This window comes from Salmo trutta, chromosome 23 (genome assembly GCF_901001165.1).
Source record: "Salmo trutta chromosome 23, fSalTru1.1, whole genome shotgun sequence".
NCBI lineage: Eukaryota > Metazoa > Chordata > Actinopteri > Salmoniformes > Salmonidae > Salmo > Salmo trutta.
The window spans coordinates 27,952,297-27,977,926 of NC_042979.1; the positions used below are offsets into that span (position 1 = coordinate 27,952,297).

Below are 25,630 nucleotides of genomic sequence, written 5' to 3' on the forward strand. Positions count from 1 at the left end.
AAAGTCATGTTTTCAAATAAACAAATTGACAGCACTATGCAAGTCAGGTGTTAGTGGCAAACTAAGCCATTTAAAAACTGTTATGTCCACAACATTCGCCACATACAGTGAGGCTTCACATTTTCCTACTGCAAGTTGATATGGAGCGCGTAGCCCTTTTGAACTGCAATGTCTAGAAGTCTCATTATTGGGGTGTAAAATGGACCACTTCACTGCAGTACTACTTACTATGTGTCCGGTTAGTAAGGAGTCCTGTTGCATGGTTGTCTAACTCACCCTACAGTCTTGTGGGTCTCCATGACCATGGTGCCGTCTGCCCCCGGGACAGGCATGGAGTTGTAACGCACGTTAACCTGGTTCCTCCTCAGCAGGAACTCCCTGCCGATCTTCAGCCCCTCGTAGAGCACAGCCAGCAGGAAACAACCAAAGCAGGCCGCCACCATCTCTGAGAGAGGAGACATGGTAGAAAGGTGTTTAATAATTGACTATCTAACCAATGTTATTTTTTGTTTTATGAATAATCAATGGCCATGGTCATTACATTTCAAGTCTAAAAATACATTCTGGGAACACGCACTAACTTACCTCCAGGTGTGTTGATGACAAGGCTGGCAAACAGCAGCTCCACGTTTGTGTAGCCAAAGTAGAAGGTCATTTTCTGGAGAAGAGGGACAGAAAAACCAAAAAATTGTATCACACACACCTATAGAGCCAAGGGGTTTACAAACAAACACGGACTACAAAAGGGGAAAAAAAAAAAAAAAAAAAGCCACGTCGCAGACACTGACGTCTTGCTGCCAGACAAGCTAAACACGTTCTTTGCCCGCTTTGAGGATAACACAGTGCCACTGACGCGGCCAGCTACCAAAGACTGTGGGCTCTCCTTCTCTGTGGCCGACGTAAGTAAGACATTTAAACGTGTTAACCCTCGCAAGGCTGCCGGCCCAGACGGCATCCATAGCCGCGTCCTCAGAGCATGCGCAGATGTGCTGGTGTGTTTAGACATAATCAATCTCCCCTATCCCAGTCTGCTGTCCCCACATGCTTCAAGATGGCCACCATTATTCCTGTACCCAAGAATGCAAAGGTAACTAAACAACTATTGCCTCGTAGCACTCACTTCGGTCACCATGAAGTGCTTTGAGAGACAAGTCAAGGATCATATAAACTCTACCTTACCTGTCACTCTACACCCACTTCAATTTGCTTATCGCCCCAATAGATCCACAGACGATGCAATCGCCATCACACTGCACAATACCCTATCCCATCTGGACAAGAGGAATACCTATGTAAGAAAGCTTTTCATTGACTATTGCTCAACATTCAACACCATAGTACCCTCCACAAGCTCATCATTAAGCTTGAGGCCCTGGGTCTCAACCCCGCCCTGTGCAATTAGGTTCTGGACTTCCTGACGGGCCTCCCCCAGGTGGTGTAGGTGGGAAACAACATCTCCACTTCACTGATCAGCAACACTGGGGCCCCACAAGGGTGAGTGCTTAGCCCCCTCCTGTACTCCCTGACCGCGTGGCCATGCACGCCTTTAACTCAAGTTTGCAGATGACAACAGTAGCAGGCTTGATTACCAACAACGACGAGACAGCCTACAGGGAGGGCAGGGCACTCAGAGTGTGGTGTCAGGAAGATAACATCTCACTCAACGTCAACAAAATGGAGATGATCGTGGAAACAGCAGAGGGAGCACCTCCCTATGCACAGGACAGCAGTGGAGACGGTGGAAAGTTAAGTTCCTCAGCAAACACATTACGGACAAACAGAAATGGTCCTCCCACACACAGTGTGGTGAAGGCGCAACAGCGCCTCTTCAACATCAGGAGGCTGAAGAAATTTCGCTTGTCACATAAAACCCACAAACTTTTACAGATGCACGATTGTAAACATCCTGTCGGGCTGTATCACTGTATGGTAGAGCAACTGCACCACCCACAACCGCAGGGCTTGCCAGAGGAAACTACCTGCCCTTCAGGACACCTACAGCACCCGATGTCACAGGAAGGCCAAAAAGATCAAGGACAACAACCACCCGAGCAACTGCCTGTTCAGTACAGGTGCATCAAAGCAGAGACTGAAAAACAGCTTCTATCTCAAGGCCATCAGACTGTTAAACAGCCATCACTAGCAGAGAGAGGCTGCTGCCTATATACAGACTTGAACTCATTGGCCACTTTAATAAATGGAACACTAGTCACTAAGTTTACATACACCTTAGCCAAATATATTTCAAACTCAGTTTAACAATTCCTGACATTTAAATCCTAGTAAAAATTCACTGTCTTATGTCAGTTAGGATCACCACTTTATTTTAAGAACGTGAAATGTCAGAATAATAGTAGAGAATGATTTATTTCAGCTTTTATTTTTCATCACATTCCCAGTGGGTCAGAAGTTTACATACCAAATACTAATTGAGTGTAGCATTGCCTTTAAATTGTTAACTTGGGACAAACGTTTCAGGTAGCCTTCCACAATAAGTTGGGTGAATTTTGGCCCATTCCTCCTGAGAGCTGGTGTAACTAAGTCAGGTTTGTAGGCCTCCTTGCTCGCACACGCTTTTTCAGTTCTACCCACAAATGTTCTATAGGATTGAGGTCAGGGCTTTGTGATGGCCACTCCAATACCTTGACTTTGTTGTCCTTAAGCCATTTTGCCACAACTTTGGAAGTATGCTTGGGGTCATTATCCACTTGGAAGACCAATTTGCGACCAAGCTTTAACTTCCTGACTGATGTCCTGATGTCTTGAAATGTTGCTTCAATATATCCACACAATTTCGCTTCCTCATGATGCCATCTGTTTTGTGAAGTGCACCAGTCCCTCCTGCAGCAAAGCACTCCCACAACATGATGCTGCCACCCCCGTGCTTCACGGTTGGGATGGTGTTCGTCGGCTTGCAAGCCACCCCTTTATCCTCCAAACATAACGATGGTCATTATGGCCAAACAGTTCTATTTTTGTTTCATCAGACCAGAGGACATTTCTCCAAAAAGTACAATCTTTGTCCCCATGTGCAGTTGCAAACCGTAGTCTGGCTTTTTTTATGGCAGTTTTGGTGCAGTGGCTTCTTCCTTGCTGAACGGCCTTTCAGGTTATGTTGATATAGGACTCATTTTACTGTGGATATAGATACTTTTGTACCCGTTTCCTCCAGCATCTTCACAAGGTAATTTGCTGTTGTTCTGGGATTGATTTGCACTTTTCGCACCAAAGTATGTTCATCTCTGGGAGACAGAACGCGTCTCCTTCCTGAGCGGTATGATGGCTGCATGGTCCCATGGTGTTTATACTTGCGTACTATTGTTTGTACAGATGAACGTGGTACCTTCAGGCGTTTGGAAATTGCTCACAAGGATGAACCAGACTAGTGGAGGTCTACAATTTTTTCTGACGTCTTGGCTAATTTCTTTTGATTTTTCCATGATGTCAAGCAAAGAGACACTGAGTTTGAAGGTAGGCCTTGAAATACATCCACAGGTACACCTCCAATTCACTCAAATTATGTCAATTAGCCTATCAGAAGCTTCTAAACCCATGACATAATTTTCTGGAATTTTCCAAGCTGTTTAAAAGGCACAGTCAACTTTGTGTATGTAAACTTCTGACCCACTGGAAATGTAATAGAGTGAAATAATCTGTCTAAACAATTGTTGGAAAAATTACTTGTGTCACGCACAAAGTAGATGTCCTAACAGACTTGCCAAAACTATAGTTTGTCAAGAAATTTGTGGAGTGGTTGAAAAACGAGTTAATGACTTCAACCTAAGTGTATGTAAACTTCCGACTTCAACTGTATATCTTGCATTAATCATCTCATATGTATTCTATACTATCTATTGCATCTTAGCCTATACCGCTCTGACATTGCCCATCCATATATTTATACATTAATCCATTCCTTTACTTAGATGTGTGTATTAGGTTTTTGTTGTGGCATTGTTAGATATTACTAGTTAGATATTGCTGGACCGTAGGAACTAGAAGCACAGTCATTTCGCTACACTTGCAATAACATCTGCATGTGACCAATAACATTTCATTTGATTCAGCTCACACAGCAGAGAGAAATGTCAAGCAGGCCGTTTGAACTAGAGTTGAATTAAAACCATTAATCTGAATCAGATTTACAACTTTGTGAGGAGGTTGTAGGAAGTGCAGAGATGGGGTGCTAAGCCTAAAAGCCAATTTATGGTCATTACAGTGTTTGCATTGAACATATAGCATTAACTGCGATGCGGCCTCTGCAAAAGTCAGGGCATTCGTAATTCTTGCGTTTCGTGGAGCAGAGCAGAGCTGTTGTGGAGGAAGTTGTTAAGGGAGTGAGTTTGTGTTTATACAGGATGTACCACCCCCACATACCGTCAACCAATCATATCAATGAGGAGCTATACGAAGCCCTCAGAATTGTAAACATTTTTGGGAGGAGCACGGCGATGCGGAGCTTGAATTGGCCTCCGCAATTGCGTCACACCCTCCGTACGACATTACTGGATCAAGCATAAGTACATCCCACATTGTAACAGAGAGAAATTAGTATGTGACCGATTTCTTTTTCAGAGTGCCAAGCCCACTCACCATCATATGGCCCCCTCCTCCACCTCCCCCTAGATGATCTTCGTGGGAGCCTGTGACCATGGGAGGAGCCATGCTGCCAGCCATTTTGCTGTGGTCATGGTGCGTGTGGTCCATGTTCGTCTCGAATGTAGTACTGCAAGAACCAGGAAATACAGACACAAAAGAGAACAGTCACGCATACTTCTCACCTTTACACACACATTTGTCCATGACAGGTTGCTTTTGTTGTAGGTGGGCGATTCCAGCAGTATGAACATTACATTTACACAGAAAAATAACATCTTTAATGTTTCAAAGAATGGACAAAGCAAATATAAATGAAACGTTTGATGTGTGTGTCTACAGTACACCTTGGGGGGGGGGGGGTGTATACTCAAGAAAGCAGACTTCTAAATATTAGCATGTTGTAGAACACAAATATGAAGCGTTACGGATGTTAAATGTAGGTCAAGCTTTTTCTGAACATATTAGCAAAAGTCTGAGTTTGTAAGACATAGGTCAAAACATGGATATTCATTAAGGAGGAAAGGCATGCCTGAACAAAAAACTATTTTAAAAAGATTGTCATTTTCGTTAGTACTTTAGAGGAAAAACAACCGTTATGGATGTTAGAGTCTGAAATAGACTTTACATTTTAAAGATAACACATTTTTTGTAATGTTAAAAGGTCCTGGTACTTTAGGCTTGAATAACAACATGTAGCTTTAATAGCAGTTATTGCACCCTAACATAAAAATATTTATCACACACACAGTGCCTTCGTAAAGAACTCAGACCCCTTGACTTTTTCCACATTGTTAGTTTACAGCCATATTCTATAATTGATTAACCCCCCCAATCTACACACAATACCCCATAATGGCAAAGCAAAAACAGAAATACCTTAGGTAAGTATTCAGACCCTTTGCTTATACTCAAAACTCCGGGATGCTGGCCTTCTAGGCAGAGTTCCTCTATCCAGTGTCTGTTCTTTTGCCCATCTTTTTATTGGCCAGTCTGAGATTTGCCTAGAAGGCCAGCATCCCGGAGTCGCCTCTTCACTGTTGACGTTGAGACTGGTGTTTTGCGGGTACTATTTAATGAAGCTGCCAGTTGAGGACTTGCGAGGCGTCTAATGTACTTGTTTTTTTGCTCAGTTGTGCACCGGGGCCTCCTACTCTTTCTATTCTGGTTAGCGCCCGTTTGCACTGTATAGTCCGGGTAGCCATTTGATTACCTGTCCAGGAGTCTTATGGCTTGGGGGTAAAAACTGTTGAGAAGCCTTTTTGTCCTAGACTTGGCACTCCGGTACCGCTTGCCATGCGGTAGTAGAGAGAACAGTCTATGACTGGGGTGGCTGGGGTCTTTGACAATTTTTAGGGCCTTCCTCTGACACCGCCTGGTGTAGAGGTCCTGGATGGCAGGCAGCTTAGCCCCAGTGATGTACTGGGCCGTACGCACTACCCTCTGTAGTGCCTTGCGGTCAGAGGCCGAGCAATTGCCGTACCAGGCAGTGATGCAACCAGTCAGGTTGCTCTCGATGTTGCAGCTGTAGAACCTTGAGGATCTCAGGACCCATGCCAAATCTTTCCAGTTTCCTGAGAGGGAATAGGCTTTGTCGTGTCCTTTTCACAACTGTCTTGGTGTGTTTGGACCATTCTAGTTTGTTGATGTGGACACCAAGGAACTTGAAGCTCTCAACCTGCTCCACTACAGCCCCGTTGATGAGAATCGGGGTGTGCTCGGTCCTCCTTTTCCTGTAGTCCACAATCATCTCCTTAGTCTTGGTTACGTTGAGGAATAGGTTGTTATTCTGGCACCACCCAGCCAGGTCTCTGACCTCCTCCCTATAAGCTGTCTCGTCATTGTCTGTGATCAGGCCTACCACTGTTGTGTCGTCTGCAAACTTAATGATGGTGTTGGAGTCGTGCCTGGCCATGCAGTCGTGGGTGAACAGGGAGTACAGGAAGGGACTGAGCACGCACCCCTGGGGAGCTCCAGTGTTGAGGATCAGCGTGGCAGATGTGTTGCTACCTACCCGCACCACCTGGGGGAGGCCCATCAGGAAGTCCAGGATCCAGTTGTAGAGGGAGGTGTTTAGTCCCAGGATCCTTAGCTTAGTGATGAGCTTTGAGGGTACTATGGTGTTGAATGCTGAGCTGTAGTCAATGAATAGCATTCTCACATAAGTGTACCTTTTGTCCAGGTGGGAAAGGGCAGTGTGGAGTGCAATAGAGATTGCATCATCTGTGGATCTGTTTGGCGGTATGCAAATTGGAGTGGGTCTAGGGTTTCTGGGATAATGGTGTTGATGTGAGCCATTACCAACCTTTCAAAGCACTTTATGGCTACGGATGCGAGTGCTACGAGTCTGTAGTCATTTAGGCAGGTTGCCTTTGTGTTCTTGGGCACAGGGACTATGGTGGTCTGCTTGAAACATGTTGGTAATACAGACTCAATCAGGGACATGTTGAAAATGTCAGTGAAGACACCTGCCAGTTGGTCAGCACATGCCCGGAGCACACGTCCTGGTAATCCGTCTGACCCCGCAGCCTTGTGTACGCTGACCTGTTTAAAGGTCTTACTCACGTCAGCTACGGAGAGCGTGATCACACAGTCGTCCGGAACAGCTGATGCTCTCATGCATGCCTCAGTGTTGCTTGCCTCGAAGCGAGCACAGAAGTGGTTTAGCTCATGTCACTGGGCAGCTCACTGCTGTGCTTCCCTTTGTAGTCTAATAGTTTGCAAGCCCTGCCACATAAGACGAGCGTCGGAGCTGGTGTAGTACGATTCAATCTTAGCCCTGTATTGACGCTTTGCCTGTTTGATGGTTCGTCGCAGAGCATAGCAGGATTTATTTTAAGCTTCCGGGTTAGAGTCCCGCACCTTGAAAGCGGCAGCTCTAGCCTTTAGCTCAGTGCGAATGTTGCCTGTAATCCATGGCTTCTGGTATGTACGTAGCGTCACTGTGGGGACGACGTCCTCGATGTACTTATTGATAAAGCCAGTGACTGATGGTGTACTCTTCAATGCCATCGGAAGAATCCCGGAACATGTTCCAGTCTGTGATAGCAAAACAGTCCTATAGTTTAGTATCTGCTTCATCTGACCACTTTTTTTTTTATTGACAAAGTCACTGGTGCTTCCTGCTATAATTTTCGCTTGTAAGCAGGAATCAGGATTGAGTTGTGGTTGGATTTACCAAATGGAGAGCCAGGGAGAGCTTTGTATGCGTCTCTGTGTGTGGAGTACAGGGGATCTAGAGTTTTTCCCTCTGGTTGCACATATAACATGCTGATAGAAATTTGGTCGAACTGATTTAAGTTAACTTGCATTAAAGTCACTGGCCAGTGAGTGGTTTCCTGTTTGCTCATTTCGTTATACAGCTGACTCAGTGCGGTCTTAGTGCCAGCATCTGTCTTTGGTGGTAAATAAACAGCCACAAAGTATAGCTGAAAACTCTAGGCAAGTAGTGTGACCTGCAAGTTATTACAATATACTCTACTTCAGGCGAGTAAAATCTAGAGACCTCCTTAGATTTCGTGCACCAGCTGTTTACAAATATGCACAGACTGCCCCCCTCGTCTTACCAGAGTGTGCTGTTCTATCATGCCGGTGCAGTGTATATCACGCTAGTTGAATATCCATGTCATCATTCAGCCACGATTCCGTGAAACAGGATATTACAGTTTTTGATGTCCTGTTGGTAGGATATTCGTGATCGTATCTCGTCTTATTTATTGTCCAACGATTGCACGTTGGCGAGTAGTATTGACGGTAACGGCAGCTTCCCCACTCGCCTTCTTTGGGTCTTGACCAGGCATCCGGCTCTTTGTCCTCTGTACCTGCGTTGCTTCCTCTTGCAAATAACAGGGCTGTCGGCCCTGTGGAGTGTTTGGAGAATGTCTTGTGCGTCCTCCTTGTTGTATAAAAAAAAGTCTGTCTAATCCGAGGTGAGTGATGGCCGTCCTGATATCCAGAAGCTTTGTTTTTGCCGTAACATATGCTTGCAGAAACATTATGTACAAAATAAGTTACAAATAACGTGAAAACACACACATAATAGCACAATTGGTTTGGCGCCCGTAAACCTGCTGCCATTTTGAAGTTTAGAACTGTTTGGCCATAATGACCATCGTTAAGTTTGGAAGAAAAAGGGGGAGGCTTGCAAGCCAAAGAACACCATCCCAACCGTGAAGCACGGGGGTGGCAGCATCATGTTGTGGGGGTGCTTTGCTGCAGGAGGGACTGATGCACTTCACAAAATAGATGGCATCATGAGGGAGGAATATTATGTGGATATATTGAAGCAACATCTCAAGACATCAGTCAGGAAGTTAAAGTTTGGTCACAAATGGGTCTTCCAAATGGACAATGACCCCAAGCATACTTCCAAAGTTGTGGTGAAATGGCTTAAGGACAAAGTCAAGGTATTGGAGTGGCCATCACAAAGCCCTGACCTCAATCATATATAACATTTGTGGGCAGATCTGAAAAAGCATGTGCGAGCATGGAGGCCTACAAACCTGACTCAGTTACACCAGCTCTCAGGAGGAATGGGCCAAAATTCACCCAACTTATTGTAGGAAGCTTGTGGAAGGCTACCCGAAACATTTGACCCCAGTTAAACAATTTAAAGGCAATGCTACCAAATACTAATTGAGTATGTAAACTTCTGACCCACTGGGAATGTGATGAAAGAAATAAAAGCCTCTAAGATTATTCTGACATTTCACATTCTTAAAATAAAGGTGGTGATCCTAACTGACCTAAAAAAACAGGGAATTTTTACTTGGATTAAATGTCAGGAATTGTGAAAAACTTAGTTTAAATGCATTTGGTTAAGGTGTATGTAAACTTCCGACTTCAACTGTATACACACACAACCAGTCAAAAGTTTGGACACACCTACTCATTCAAGGGTTTTTATTTTTACTATTCTCTACATTGTAGAATAACAGTGAAGACATCCAAACTATGAAATAACACATGGAATCATGTAGTAACCAAAATAGTGTTAAAAACAAATCAAAATGTATTTCATATTCAAGATTCTTCAAAGTAGCCACCCTTTAAGCGTTGCACACTTCGCAATCTCTCAACCAGCTTCATGAGGTAGTCACCTGGAATGCATTTCAATTAACAGGTGTGCCTTCTTAAAAGTGAATTTGTAGAATTTATTTCCTTCTGAATGCATTTGAGCCAATCAGTTGTCTTGTAACAAGGTTGGGGTGGTATACAGATGATACCAAATATGTGTCCGAGTTTAACCTGTTAGGGCTAGGGGGCAGTATTTACACGGCCGGATTAAAAACGTACCCGATTTAATCTGGTTATTACTACTGCCCAGAAACTAGAATATGCATATAATTATTGGCTTTGGATAGAAAACACCCTAAAGTTTATAAAACTGTTTGAATGGTGTCTGTGTATAACAGAACTCATATGGCAGGCAAAAACCTGAAAAGATTCTGTACAGGAAGTGCCCTCTCTGACCATTCCTTGGGCTTCTTGACTCTCTTTATTGAAAATTTAGGATCTTTGCTGTAACGTGACACTTCCTACGGCTCCCATAGGCTCTCAGAACCCGGGAAAAAGCTGAATGATGTCTTTGCAGCCCCTGGCTGAAAAACATTAGCGCCTTTGGTAAGTGGTCTATCAGAGGACAATGAGACTGAGGCGCGTGCACGAGGCGACCCCATGTTTTTATTTTCTCTCTTTGAACTAAAACACGGTTTCCCAGTCGGAATATTATCGTTTTTTTACGAGAAAAATTGCATAAAAATTGATTTTAAACAGCGGTTGACATGCTTCGAAGTACGGTAATGGAATATTTAGAATTTTTTTGTCACGAAACGCGTCGGGCGCGTCACCCTTCTTTACCCTTTCGGATAGTGTCTTGAACGCACGAACAAAACAGAGGATATTTGAACATAACTATGGATTATTTTGAACCAAACCAACATTTGTTATTTAAGTAGAAGTCCAGGGAGTGCATTCTGATGAAGAACAGCAAAGGTAATAACATTTTTCTTATAGTAAATCTGACTTGTGAGGGCTAAACTTGGTGGGTGTCTAAATAGCTAGCCCTGTGATGCCAGTCTATCGACTCAGAATATTGCAAAATGTGCTTTCACCGAAAAGCTATTTTAAAATCGGACATAGCGAGTGCATAAAGGAGTTCTGTATCTATAATTCTTAAAATAATTATGTTTTTTTGTTAACGTTTATCGTGAGTAATTTAGTAAATTCACCGGAAGTTTGCGGGGGGGGTATGCTAGTTCTGAACATCACATGCTAATGTAAAAAGCTGGTTTTTGATATAAATATGAACTTGATTGAACAAAACATGCATGTATTGTATAACATAATGTCCTAGGATTGTCATCTGATGAAGATCATCAAAGGTTAGTGCTGCATTTAGCTGTGGTTTGGGTTTATGTGACATTATATGCTAGCTTGAAAAATGGGTGTGATTATTTCTGGCTGGGTACTCTGCTGACATAATCTAATGTTTTGCTTTCATGTAAAGCCTTTTTGAAATCGGACAGTGTGGTTAGATTAACGAGAGTCTTGTCTTTAAAATGGTGTAAAATAGTCATATGTTTGAGAAATTGAAGTAATAGCATTTCTAAGGTATTTGAATATCGCGCCACGGGATTACACTGGCTGTTGCATAGGTGGGATGATTTCGTCCCACCTAGCCCAGAGAGGTTAACAGAACTCATATGGCAGGCAAAAACCTGAGAAAAATCCAACCAGGAAGTGTGGAAATCTGAGGTTTGTAGTTTTTCAAGTGATTGCCTATACAGTGACTTCGGGTTCATTTTGCACTTCCTAAGGCTTCCACTAGATGTCAATAGTCTTTAGAACGTTGTTTCATGCTTCTACTGTGACTGTGGAGAGAATAAGAGCTCCTGGAGTCAGATGACTGAGAGAATGACATGAGTTCAGTGGCGCACACTCACTTGAGTTAGCTGTGTTCCTTTTCTTTTTTGAAGACATTGGAATTGTCCGGTTGGAATATTACTTAAGATTTATGATAAAAACATCCTAAAGATTGATGTTATACATCGTTTGACATGTTTCTACGAACGTAAATAGAACTTTGACTTTTCATCGTGACACTGCGCACGCTTCCTGCATTTGTAGTAGTGGACTAAACGCAAACAAAAATGAGGTATTTGGCCAAATTATGGACTTTATTGAACAAAAAACAACATTTGTGGAACTGGGATTCCTGGGAGTGCATTCTGATGAAGATCAAAGGTAAGTGAATATTTATAATTTAAGTTTTGTCATTTCTGTTGACTCCAAAATGGCGGGTATCTGTATGGCTTGTTTTGATATCTGAGCGCTGTACTCAGATTATTGCAGAATTTGCTTTCACCGTAAAGCTTTTTTGAAATCTGACACAGCGGTTGCATTAAGGAGAAGTGTATCTATAATTCTTTGAATAACTGTTGAATATTTTATCAACGTTTATGATGAGTATTTCTGTAAATTGATGTGCTCATTCACCGGAAGTTTTGGGAGGCAAAACATTTCTGAACATAACACGCCAATGTAAAATGGGGTTTCTGGATATAAATATGAACTTTATCGAGCAAAATATACATGTATTGTGTAACATGAAGTCCTATGAGTTCCATCTGATGAAGATCAAAGGTTAGTGATTCATTTTAGCTGCATTTCTGGTTTTTGTGACGCCTCTCCTCGCTTGGAAAATGGCTGTGTGGTTTTTCTTGTCTCGGCGCCGTCATAACATAATCTAATGTTAAGCTTTCGCCATAAAGCCTTTTTGAAATTTGACAATGTGGTTGGATTAACGAGAAGTGCATCTTTAAAATGGGATATAATAGTTGTATGTTTGAGAAATTTGAGATTGTTGTTTTGAATTTGCCGCCCTGCTATTTCACTGGCTATTGAATAGTGTGTTAGCGTCCCACATACCCCAGAAGTTAACAAAGTGAACCATTTTCACTGTAGTGTCCAAAACATCTTTCAAGCTGTCAGGCATTCCCTTGGCACCAAGAGCTTCTCGGTGGATGCTGCAGTGTACCCAAGAGGCGTCAGGAGCAACTGTTTGCATGCACATTACCACTCTACTATGTCTCCCTGTCATAGCTTTTGCTCCATCAGTACAGATACCAACACATCTTGACCACCAAAGTCCATTTGATGTCACAAAGCTGTCCAGTACTTAAAAAATATCCTCTCCCGTTGTCCTGGTTTCCAGAAGAGGATTTCTTCCTTACTTGACCCCCCATAAACGTAACGGACATATACCAGGAGCTGTGGCAGGCGCGCCACGTCAGCTGTAACGCATAGAATTCACTGGCTTGTATGCAAAGCAGTAATTGTTTCAAAACATCTCCTGCCATGTCACTGATGCGTCGTGAAACAGTGTTTGATGAAGAAATTGCCTGTATAGTTTTTTGCCCCCCCCCCCCAGCATTGTCCCAGCCATATCCACGGCAGCAGGAAGAATTAAGTCCTCCACAATAGTATGGGGCTTGCCTGTCCTAGCCACTTGCTTTTAGACATGTCTTACTACTCAAAAGTCATCCTAATTCTCACTCAAATTGGCATGTTTAGTTTCTAAATGTCTGCGCAAGAGTTAAGGTTTCATCGAGTTGTGAGATAGTACTTTTGCACATATAACACACTGTGGCTGAGTAAAGGCACTACTCCCAATATAGGTGAACCCCAAATCAATGTATTTCTCATCATATTTGCGCCTCTTCGATGGTCCAACGTCCCCGTCTGTTATTCGGTGCTTTCCTGGGTAATGGGGCAGTAGCTCTTTGGCTGCATCAGATTTACAACTGTCAGTGTCCATGCTAGCTGGGCTAGCAACAAATGTAGAATTACTGATGCTAGCATTGGATGTGCTCGTGGAAGCAGAACAACTTGTGTCGTTGACAGGTGCAGTACTACCAGTAGAGCTGGTATGTCTATGGATACGGGCCTTACTTTTTTTAACCATTTATCCATGTTCGGAGAAAAAGTAATGAGCAGCAGCTACGATTGGCTACAATTTTAACTCGTCTGACCGCTTGCATGATGACGAGTTTCTCACACGACTGGCCTATCTGGGTGATTATTTTTTCCTCGCCTGAATGATCTGAATCTAGGATTACAGGGACTCTCTGCAACTATATTCAATGTGCGGGACAAAATTGAGGCTATGATTAAGAAGTTGGAGCTCTCCGGACAGTTAGTGGAATTCCCACGAGAGAGTAACGGTTAATGTGATTTGATGTTAATTATTTGACATCGTGTTATTTCGCTGAACACTAGACGGTTTAACCTGTTTGGGCTAGGGGGCAGTATTGAGAACCAACTCAGAAGCTAGAATATGCATATTATTGTTCAGGTTTGGATAGAAAACACCCTAAAGTTTCTAAAACTGTTTGAATGGTGTCTGAGTATAACAGAACTCCTATGGCAGGCAAAAACCTGACAAGGTTTCATGCAGGAAGTGGCCTGTCTGACAAGGAGTCGTGCGTCTTGCATCTGTTTATTGAAAAGTAAGGATCTTAGCTGTAACGTGACAATTCCTAGGGCTCCAATAGGCTCTCAGAACCCGCGAAATACCTGAAGGTTGACGAGGCGGCCTCTGGCTGAAACAAATTATCGCCTTTGGTAAGTGGCCGATCAGAGGACCATTGAATGAGGCGCGTGCACGATTCGCCCCCGTGGAGAAATTTAATTCGGCTGTTTAGGCTCATTGCAGATTCCCGGTCGGAATATTATCGCTTTTCTACGAGATAAATGGCATAAAAATTGGTTTTAAACAGCGGTTGACATGCTTCGAAGTACGGTAATGGAATATTTAGACATTTTTTGTCACGCCATGCGCGAGACCGTGATGTAGCATTCTGATAGTGTCTAGAACTCACGAACAAAACGTCGCTGTTTGGATCTAACGATGGATTATTTGGGACCAAACCTACATTTGTTATTGAAGTAGAAGTCCTGGCAGTGTATTCTGACGAAGAACAAGAAAGGTAAGAACATTTTTCTTATAGGAAATGTGATTTTGGTGAAGGCTGAACTGGGTGGGTGTCTAAATAGCTAGCCCTGTGATGCCGGGCTATGTACTTAGAATATTGCAAAATGTGCTTAATCCGAAAAGCTATTTTAAAATCGGACATATCGAGTGCATAGAGGAGTTCTGTATCTATAATTCTTAAAATAATTGTTATGCTTTTTGTGAACGTTTATCGTGAGTAATTTAGCAAACTGTTAGTAAATTCCCAGGAAGTTTGCGGGGGGTATGCTTTTTCTGAACGTCACATGCTAATGTAAAAATCTGGTTTTTGATATAAATATGAACTTGATTGAACAGACATGCATGTATTGTATAACATAATGTCCTAGGTGTGTCATCTGATGAAGATCATAAAAGGTTAGTGCTGCATTTAGCTGTGGTTTGGGTTTATGTGACATGATATGCTAGCTTGAAAAATGGGTGTCTGATTATTTCTGGCTGGGCACTCTCCTGACATAATCTAATGTTTTGCTTTCGTTGTAAAGCCTTTTTGAAATCGGACAGTGTGGTTAGATTAACGAGATTCTTGTCTTTAAATAGCTGTAAAATAGTCATATGTTTGAGAAATTGAAGTAATAGTATTTCAAACGATTCAAAAATCGCGCCACTGGATTGAAGTGGCTGTTACGTAGGTGGGACGAATTCGTCCCACATGCGCCAGAGAGGTTAATTTTATTTTTGGCAGTGAAACGAGGCTACTCAGGCGAGAAAAAACCTCACCCAAATGTATAGCCCCGTTGGAAAATCTAAAAAAAAAAAAAGTTTGAAAATGTGAGTCACATTTTTATTTGGGTACCCCGACGGCATTGCGCGTACCCCAGTTTGGGAATAGCCGGTGTAGACAAAGCAGAGCTCTCCAGTAGGTGTACCAAAACATCTACAGACCATTTTCTCAAGTGGTGTTACAAGTTCATCAACTTTCAAAGCAGCATTACTTTCCCCCTTGTTCCTCAACTGTAGTGTATGATACCATATTCTTGTTCTGAGTCTCTACTTTAATCCAATGTAAAAAACACAATTTCAAATGTTTCCACATAGGACCAAAACAAGGTGGTTGGTCACATGATTGACTGAAAAGCCTTTGAGTCTTGCCCTCCTACTCTGAATTGGCCAAAATTCATGCACTTTCCTACTTTTCAAATAAAGCTAGAACTAACATATAGACCTCATTTGGAAATTCTTAACTTTATTTGGGCATGCTCAGGTTAACCTTCCCACGGAATCGCCCAAATAGGCCTAGGTATTGGGCTGTGCCAAAAATGTTGCAAAGATTCATGTTTGAAGCTGAGGTCCAGGTCTGTGTTTGACTCTGTGAGCTTGAAGAGGGATAAAGTGGGTAACCACTCAGACTTGGAGTAGCCTGGTCCTGGGCTTGGCACCAGGACAAGCCCCAGATCCTCTCTAATGCTCCTGGGTTAGCACTGATTAAAAAGTTAACACCATAATTAAACGAGTCAGTCAAATTATCAAAAGTGCCTAGTGTTATTACTTTGGAGAGATGGTTAAAACATCTCACAATCACTATGAACCCCTCAACCTATTGTACTGAACCCACTGGTGGAGAACGCTGGCTGGGGTCTATTGTAAATGCTGGTTGAAACCATTTCCTTGGACATTAAGGATGTGCAAAAAGAAACACAGTATTCAGACTATGAACATTTCTAGGCCAAGATAACAATTGCAGCTTTGCCATTTTGTAATCTAGATATTGATAATGCAATTCCTGGTAGTTAGGCTAATTATAGTTGTGTTTGGATGTGAAATGTACCTAAATTGAGGAAAGCACATTTTAGGCTACAAACATAACCACATGGTCCCAAGAACTGTGAAGCCAGTTTGGGCCACTGTGTGCCAAGACTATTTCATACACAGTTCCAGAGTCATCCACGTCTACTAGCCATGGCACCTTGAAAGCACCTTCACTCCCTACATGAGTGGGCAAATCAATCGAGGTGGAAAAATTTGCTACTTGACTCGAGAGCTCTACCAGGACCATTACTAATTTAATGGCCAAACAACCAGAGGCCACACCCGTAGAAAACTGCCTTTATAACCTAATAAATGCCCACTTAACGGACATTAATGTTATTAAATTAGAGAAAAACATGTTATACCAAATGTCTGGGACACCCCGAGGCAGAAACCAATGACATCCGGGAACAAGGAAAACAGACATCGAGAATCAAAATGAAAAGACCCAAAATCACATCAATTACCCTGCCAGTCAAGACATCTGTTACCTCATATTTTTCTACTCAGCTCTGCTAGACTCAGTGAGAAGTTAGCCCTTTGAACATATGGGCCTAATCCTCACCAAAACAAACAGTCCAGACTCAGGTAGACATTATGACCAAGTACACAACGAAATTGACCTTAATACTCAAAAACAGTGTTATAAAGACAGGCTATTCATAATGGGTGGTGTCTCTCTTCGCGTTAAGTCCAACATGTAAGTCTTCTTAGGTTTAGAAATAAACATTCCATCAAAGTCAATGTGAACCTTAAATTCTTATCAGTTGCTGAAAAGTCCAAAGCGAAGACCATTGTGCCCTTTAAAGCAAGACAAGAAGTCTAAAGTCGTGTTACACAGCACTTGTCTCAGAGTTCAAAGAACTGAATATAATCACACTCCACATGAGGTTATAAAAGCCATTGTGAAATGTTCCTGCAAGTCCTTGGAATCATAAACCTAAGAACTCTGATCTTTAACCAAAGTAAATAGTTTTGAACCCGAGTGGAAACTGAAGTAGGCTACACAATGCTGGAAGATAGTTACAACAAAGAATGATTTTCATCATTCATGTAGATATGACTCAAATTACAAAAGACTGCTCTCAGTCAGTCAAAAGTACAATGGGTAATAGTTAATTAGCCTAATCCCTTCATATTAGCCCACTCAGTTGAGCTAAACATAAAGCAGAAAACAAAGTAGAGTCGATGCTTTTTTCCAGAACAACCAAAAAGATGCATTGGCGCATGCAAAGTAAAGACAGCTTAAGTACATTTCATACAACAAGGAAATGTACATTATTAAAATGGTGGCCTAAACATTCTTGATTCGATAATTGATATGTAATATTGTTTTATTCCAGTTAAAATCTAACTTTTAAAACTTACCCAAATGTCTCACCACATGCAGAACTTCTGTTACAGCCAAATCAATGACAAGATACTTGTCAATGTGTGCGAGTGTTCATGCAACCCATCAATGTGTACAGGTGTGTAGTCTGATCCTGAGTGTGCTCGCCTGCTGGAGAGAGTGAATGTGTGAGAGTGGGAAAGTGAATGCGTCATGCCGAAGTGCACTAATCTGCCTTCTCATGACTGTCCGCCTCATGTGACCATTCTGCCTCATTTCCTTTGATCCAGCCAATAACACGGTTTCCCCCCCTCCCCAAAAATGAATGTAGCAACTGCGGATTGCCCCTTTAAAAACACATCCAAAACATGTGTGCTGGACAAAACAGCCAACTGAAGAAATAATGGGATGTCCAGTCACTTATTTGTTTACTGCTCCAACAATCTTTTCATAAACCGAAACGGCTGTTTACGCTATCCCTAATGCAGTGAAGAAAAATGAAGTAAACTTTATGGGACATCTTTGAGTGAGGAACCATTACACCTTTGTCTAAAACCGTCCTTTAACCAGACAAACAGTCAGTGTGGTCAATCCACATCACTTAGACTGTTAAACAAAAAAAACTTTCCTGATCAAAATAATTGATCATAAACTGAATGCTGATGCATAAAACAACTAATATTGCCATTTCTTGTGCTTGGGTCCCTGTACAAGGGAATTGTTAATCAAATGTTATTGGTCACATACGCATGTTTAGCAGATGTTATTGCGGGTGTAGCGAAATGCTTGTTTCTCTAGCTCTGACAGTACAATACTATCTAACAAGTAATGTAGAACAATTTCACAACATGTACCTAATACACACACATCTAGGTAAAGGAATAGAATTAAGAATATATAAATATATGGACGAGCAATGTCAGAGCGGCATAGACTAAGATACAGTAGAATAGTATATACACATATGAGATGAGTAATGCAAGATATGTAAAAATTATTAAAGTGACTAGTAGGGATGCACGATATAAAAATCGGCCGACATTCGCTAAAAATGCCAAGATCAGTATTGGCCCGATGTCTAGTTAAATGCTGATGTTAAAAACTGCCGTCAAAGCTGCCATGCTTACCTATATAACGTAGGTACATGACGCAATGACACCACGTAAAATGTTGCGCTACACATGCAACACAGCATTCCTAACCTAGCCCACAATGTCTGCTGTTTGGATCGAGCAGTCAACAAGTCGAGCAGTCATTTGAAAGAGTAAGAACATTTCAGCGAAACAACTCAAAGGCGAAATCCATTAAAGCCAAGACAATCAACCGCTCTCTGTCAGGGGTGATGTTGGCTTTTCGCCGACTGGTTGAGCACCGGTACACACTACCAAGTGCGCTATTTTTCAGATGTTGCCCTACCGGAGTTAGACAGTAATAGCTTCACGACATACATACTATGGAATGCCGTTTGGGTCTTTACGTGTCAAAAAAGATACAGTAGCACTGTCAAATCCTTGACTTTGGTGATGTCATTTACAAAATAGCCTCCAACAAAATAACCTCTACTCAGCAAATTGGATGCAGTCCATCACAGTGCCATCCGTTTTGTCACCAAAGCCCCATATACTACCCACCATTGTGACCTGTATGCTCTCGTTGGCTGGTCCTCGCTACATATTCGTCGCCAAACCCACTGGCTCCAGGTCACCTATAAGTCTTTGCTAGGTAAAGCTCCGCCTTATCTCAGCTCACTGGTCACCATAGCAGCACCCACCCGTAGCACATGCTCCAGCAGGTATATTTCAGTGGTCATCCAAAGCCAACATCTTGTTTGGCCACCTTTCCTTCCAGTTCTCTGCTGCCAATGACTGAAACGAATTGCAAAAATCGCTGAAGGTGGAGACTTACAGCTCCCTCACTAACTTTAAGCATCGGCTGTCAGAGCAGCTTACCGATCGCTACAGCTGTACACAGCTCATCTGTAAATAGCCCATCCAACCAACTAACTACGTCATCCCCATATTTGTTTTTGCCTGCTCTTTTGCACACCAGGATTTATACTTGCACATCTATCACTCCAGTGTTAATTGCTAACTAGTAATTACTTTGCCACTATGGCCTATTTATTGCCTTACCTCCTTACTTCATTTGCACACACTGTATACAGATTCTCTATTGTGTTATTGACTGTACGTTTGTTTATCCCATGTGTAACTGTTGTTTTTGTCACACTGCTTTGCTTTATCTTGGCCAGGTCGCAGTTGTAAATGAGAACTTGTTCTCAACTGGCCTACCTTGTTAAATAAAGGTGAAATATATGTATTTTTTTGAAAGCTGTACAAAAGTCTACAAACAAGCAAACGCCGGCCACGAATGATGCGTTTACAATACCGCATTGGTAATAAAGCATAATTTGTTCGACCGCAACTTCTGGGGTAGTTAAGATTTAGCTTGGTACCTAGCTAGCACCAATACAACCAGCCTGAAAACAATGACCAGTAAAACTGCATTCATTTTCATTATTCTTAGCAATGATATAGGAATCCTTGTGAGTAAGTATTAGCTAGGTTGCCACTTGTTGTTCACCTATTGAAATTGAACTTCAGTTCATTAAAATAAATAGCTAGCCAGCTAATTAACCCTGTTGCCCAAAGCTAATGTTATAAGCTGCCAGCTAGCTTCATCTGGCTAGTGAGGCTCGATCGCACCGGGTTGTGTGTTGTGAAGCCAGCCACAATAAGGACTAGGCACAACAGTGGAATTTACGGTTAGCCTTCAAAATAAAAGTACGTCATTGACAGTAATGCAAATGAATACAAATTGCAGAATTATGCCATACATTTATTTTGAAGGCTAACCGCAAAGTCCACTATTGTGGCTAATCCTTATTGTGGCTAGCTTCACATAGATGGGTCCGACCACCATTATTCAAATAAAAACTGTCTTATAAATTAGGGTTGTTTTAGATGACACCTAGCTATATAGTTAGCTAGCTAACAATAGCTACTGAAACAGATAGCAAACCGACTATGTTTTTGGGGAGAACATTGATTGCATCCATGAGATAGCTAGCTTTTTTATGACCAGCACTGTAGGTGTGCGAGACAACTTTACCAGCATCATAGCATACGTATCGATTAATCGTTGTGACATGAAATACGAGTGAGTGTAATCAATGCGTAATAACTACACAAAAAAATGTATGAACGTGTTAAATTATTATGTGACGTGCAGTTATATTCAGATTTCTTTTTGACACGGAAAGACCCAAACGACCTTCCATAGAAATCCTGGTTGAGAATGAAACTGAAGAAATGAAAAACGAAACAGCAAGTGAAAGAAATAGGTTTTGATTATGTTTTACTGTTAATGGGGACATATGTAAATGCCAACTAAATATTTTTTTGGTCAGTGTGGTTTGTGTATCCTTTATTTAACTAGGCAAGTCAGTTAAGAACAAATTCTTATTTACAATGATGGCATACCCCGGACGATGCTGGGCCAATTGTGCGCCACCCTATGGGACTCCCAATCATCGCCGGATGTGATAGAGCCTGGATTCGAACCAGAGACTATAGTGATGACTCTTACCCCCGAGATGCAGTGCCTTAGACCACTGCGTCCATGTGTGTTACCTGTTTAACTGTACTAGAATGCTTAAAAAGGCCCCTAAAATTTTAAATACCGTGTATTTTGGAAGGGAAAATAATGGATATCTGTATCGGCCGAAAATATCATATCGGTGCATCACTAGTGCGCCATTTATTAAAGTGGTCAGTGATTTAAAGTCTATGTATATAGGCAGCAGCCTCTAATGTGATCGTGATGGCTGTTTAACAGGCTGATGGCCTTGAGACTGAAAAATAGCTTCCGTTTCTCGGTCCCAGCTTTGATGCACCTGTCCTGACCTCACCTTCTGGATGATAGCGGGGTGAACAGGCAGTGTTTCAGGTGGTTGTTGGCCTTGATGATCTTTTTGGCCTTCCTGTGACATCGGGTGGTGTAGGTGTCCTGGATGGCAGGTAGTTTGCCCCCGGTGATGCATTGGGCAGACCGCACCACCCTCTGGAGAGCCTTACCGTTGTGGGCGGAGCAGTTGCTGTACCAGGCGGTGATACAGCACGACAGGATGCTCTCAATTGTGCATCTGTAAAAGTGTGTGAGGGTTTTAGGTGCCAAGCCAAATTTCTTCAGCCTCCTGAGGTTGCACCTTCACCACACTGTCTGTGTGGGTGGACCATTTCAGTATATCAGTGATGTGTACGCCGAGGAACTTAAAAAAAATATTTAAATTAATTACTTTCCACCTTCTCCACTGTGGTCCTGTCGATGTGGAGGTGCCCTCTCTGATGTTTCCTGATGTCTAGACTTTATGGCGCCCAAACTCTGAGACAGTTAAGTCAAAGATAAAGCATGAACACTTGCCTTGTGGTAAGATGTGGAGACTAAAACTTGCAGCGAAGAATACATGTGATCAATGTTCCCTCTAAGCTCCCCCGGGACTGCCTCGCAGAAAAAATATCAGCCCGCGCAGAGAAGCACAAGATTGAACTTCACTCAACTTTGATGGAAAACACTAAAGTTTCTAAAACTGCTAAAATAATGTCTGAGTATAACAGAACTGATATGGCAGGCGAAAACCCGAGGAAAATCCATCTGGATTTTTTTAAATTGTATTATAATTTTTTTTTTTTTGAGGTCACAGGCCATTACAATGCTAGTCTGTGGGATATACAAATAAATAGCTCCCAGATTGCAGTTCCTATGGCTTCCACTAGATGTCAGTCTTTATAAAGGGTTTCAGGCTTGTTTTTCGAAAAATGAACGAGTAGTTGTAGTTTTTCCCAAGGTGTCTCTAATTAGAAAAGTAGTCTTGTTGCGCACGTGATTGAGGTGCGCGCTCTTCGTTATTTATCTTCCCTATTGAACATACTATTTTCCGTCTTAAATTTGATTGTTTATTTAGATATTAGAGTACCTGAGGATTAATTAGAAACATCGTTTGACTTGTTTGGACGAACTTTACTGGTAACTTTTTGGATTCTTTTGTACGCATGTTGAACGAGTGGATTACTGAATCAAGCGCACCAAATAAACAGACATTTTTGGGATATAAAGGACTTTATTGAACAAAACAACCATTCATTGTGTAGCTGGGACCCTTGGGATTGCAAACAGAGGACGATCTTTAAAGGTAAGTGATTTATTTTAACGCCATTTTGGATTTTGTGACGCCTGTGCTGGTTTGAAAAAGTATTTTGATGTGGGGCGCTGTCCTCAGATAATCGCATGGTATGCTTTCGCAATAAAGCCTTTTTGAAATCTGATAATGCGGTTGGATTAACAAGAAGTTAAGCTTTTAAATGATGTAAGACACTTGTATGTTAATGAATGCTTAATATTACATTTTTGTCATTTGAATTTGGCGCGCTCCAGCTTCACCGGATGTTGTCGATTTTGATCCCGATAGCAGGATCCGTGCCCTAAAAGGTTTTAATGGGTACATGCTTATTAGCAACTGGAATAAGCAATTTCATAAATGTGTCAAGTGCAGTGCCTATTGGCAAAATAGCTTATTGAAGTTTGCGCTCAGACCTGAAATTTGCTCAGTGACAAAACATTGAGGGAATATTGCATGTACAGTGTATTCGGAAAGTACTCAGATCGCTTGAATTCTTTCCATATTTTGTTACGTTACAGCCTTATTCTAAAATGTATTTAAAAAAATAAAGCTCATCAATTTACACACAGTACCCTATGTAAAACAAACCATAAACAGATTGTAATTTTTGCAAATGTATTAAATAGAAAAAAAACTGAAATATCACACTTACATAAGTATTCAGACCCTTTGCTCAGTACTTTGTTGAAGCATCGGTGGCAGCAATTACAGCCTCGAGTCTTATTTGGTATGAAGCTACAAGCTTGGCACACCTGTATTTGGAGAGTTTCTTCCATTCTTCTCTGCTGATCGTCTCAAGCTCTGTCAAGATGGATGGGAAGCGTCACTGCACAGCTATTTTCAGGTCTCTCCAGAGATGTTCGATCGGGTTCAAGTCCGGGCTCTGGCCGGGCCACTCAAGGACATTCAGAGACTTGTCCTGAAGCCAGTCCTGTGTTGTCTTGGCTGTGTGCTTAGGGTCTTTGTCCTGTTGGAAGGTGAACCTTTGCCCCAGTCTGAAGTTCTGAGCGCTCTGGAGCAGGTTTTCATCAAGGATCTCTCTGTACTTTTCTCTGTTCATCTTTCCCTTAATCCTGACTGGTTTCTCAGTCCCTACCACTGAAAAAGACACCCCCACAGCATGATGCTGCCACCACGCTTCACCGTAGGGATGGTGCCAGGTTTCCTCCAGATGTGACGCTTGGCATTCAGGCCAAAGCGTTCAGTCTTGGTTTCATCAGACCAGAGAATCTGGTTTCTCATGATCTGAGAGTCATTACATGCTTTTTGGCAATCCAAGCGGGCTGTCATGTGCCTTTTACTGAGGAGTGGCTTTCGTCTGGGCACTCTACCATAAAGGCCTGTTTGGAGGAGTGCTGCAGAGATGGTTGTCCTTCTGGAAGGTTCTCCCATCTCCAAAGAGGAACTCTGGAGCTCTGTCAGACTGACCATCGGGTTCTTGATCACCTCCCTGACCAAAGGCCCTTCTCCCCCAATTGCTCAGTTTGGCCAGGTGGCCTGCTCTAGGAAGAGTCTTGGTGGTTCAAAACTTCTTCCATTTAAGAATGATGGAGGCCACTGTTCTTGGGGACCTTCAATGCTGCAGACATTTTTTGGTACCCTTCCCCAGATCTGTGCCTCGACACAATCTTGTCTCGGAGCTCTACGGACAATTCCTTCGACCTCATTGCCTGGTTTTTGCACTGACATGCACTGTCAACTGACATGCACTGTCAACTGACATGCACTGTCAACTGACATGCACTGTCAACTGACATGCACTGTCAACTGACATGCACAAACACCTTATACAGACAGGTGTTTGCCTTTCTAAATCATGTCCAATCAATTGAATTTACCACAGGTAGACTCCAATCAAGTTGTTGAAATCACTCAATGGAAACAGGACACACCTGAGCTCAATTGAGTCTCATAGCAAAGGGTCTGAATAAATCAAAGTGTCACATGCGCCGAATACAACAGGTGTAGACCTTACAGTGAAATGCTTACTTACAGGCTCTAATCAATAGTGCAAAAAAGGTATTAGGTGAATAATAGGTAGGTAAAGAAAAAAAACAACAGTAAAAAGACAGGCTATATACAGTAGCAAGGCTATATACAGACACCGGTTAGTCAGGCTGATTGAGGTAGTATGTACATGTAGATATGGTTAAAGGGACTATGCATATATGATTAACAGAGAGTAGCAGTAGCATAAAAGAGGGGTTGGCAGGTGGTGGGTGGGACAATGCATATAGCCCGGTTAGCCAATGTGCGGGAGCACTGGTTGGTCGGCCCAACTGAGGTAGTATGTACATGAATGTATAGTTAAAGTGACTATGCATATATGATAAACAGAGAGTAGCAGCAGCGTAAAAAGACAGGTTATGTAAATAAGATATTTCTGTCTTTTATTTTTAATACATACGCAAACATGTCTAAAAATCTATTTTCGCTTTGTCATTATGGGGTATTCTGTGTAGATTGCTGAGGATTCTTTTTATTATTCTCACCTCCAGCTTTTAAAAACATTAATTAAAAGTAGGTAAAAGGTGTCAAGGCCGACATACACCTTTTATGAAAGGTCAGCTTATAAAACTGGCTCATAACAATCCCCACCAAAGATGACAGTGATTGAAGCAATTATGAAATGTGCAGTAAATAGCGCATAGTACAAAAGTAAGGAACCAAACTTAACATTGAGACAATTACCAACAAAACATTCTATGACTGCACAAACTGAAACATTGTTGTTAGATGTGAT

General features: G+C 42.1%; 1 protein-coding gene across 2 annotated transcripts in view; it reads right to left on the bottom strand.

The window, feature by feature from the left end:
• Positions 1-25,630, bottom strand: part of LOC115159712 (high affinity copper uptake protein 1-like) — a 30,715-nt gene that overhangs the window by 2,356 nt on the left and 2,729 nt on the right. Inside the window, exons 1-4 of one of the 2 annotated variants that reach the window (XM_029709716.1) lie at positions 17,747-17,902; positions 4,594-4,726; positions 586-658; positions 277-445 (exon numbers count right to left, since the gene is read on the bottom strand). In XM_029709716.1, coding sequence (XP_029565576.1) covers positions 277-445; positions 586-658; positions 4,594-4,707 — 356 coding nt within the window. In that variant the 5' untranslated portion in view covers positions 4,708-4,726; positions 17,747-17,902. Of the gene's footprint in view, positions 1-276; positions 446-585; positions 659-4,593; positions 4,727-17,746; positions 17,903-25,630 lie in introns of those variants that run through there. The other variant, XM_029709715.1, reaches the window with a different exon arrangement.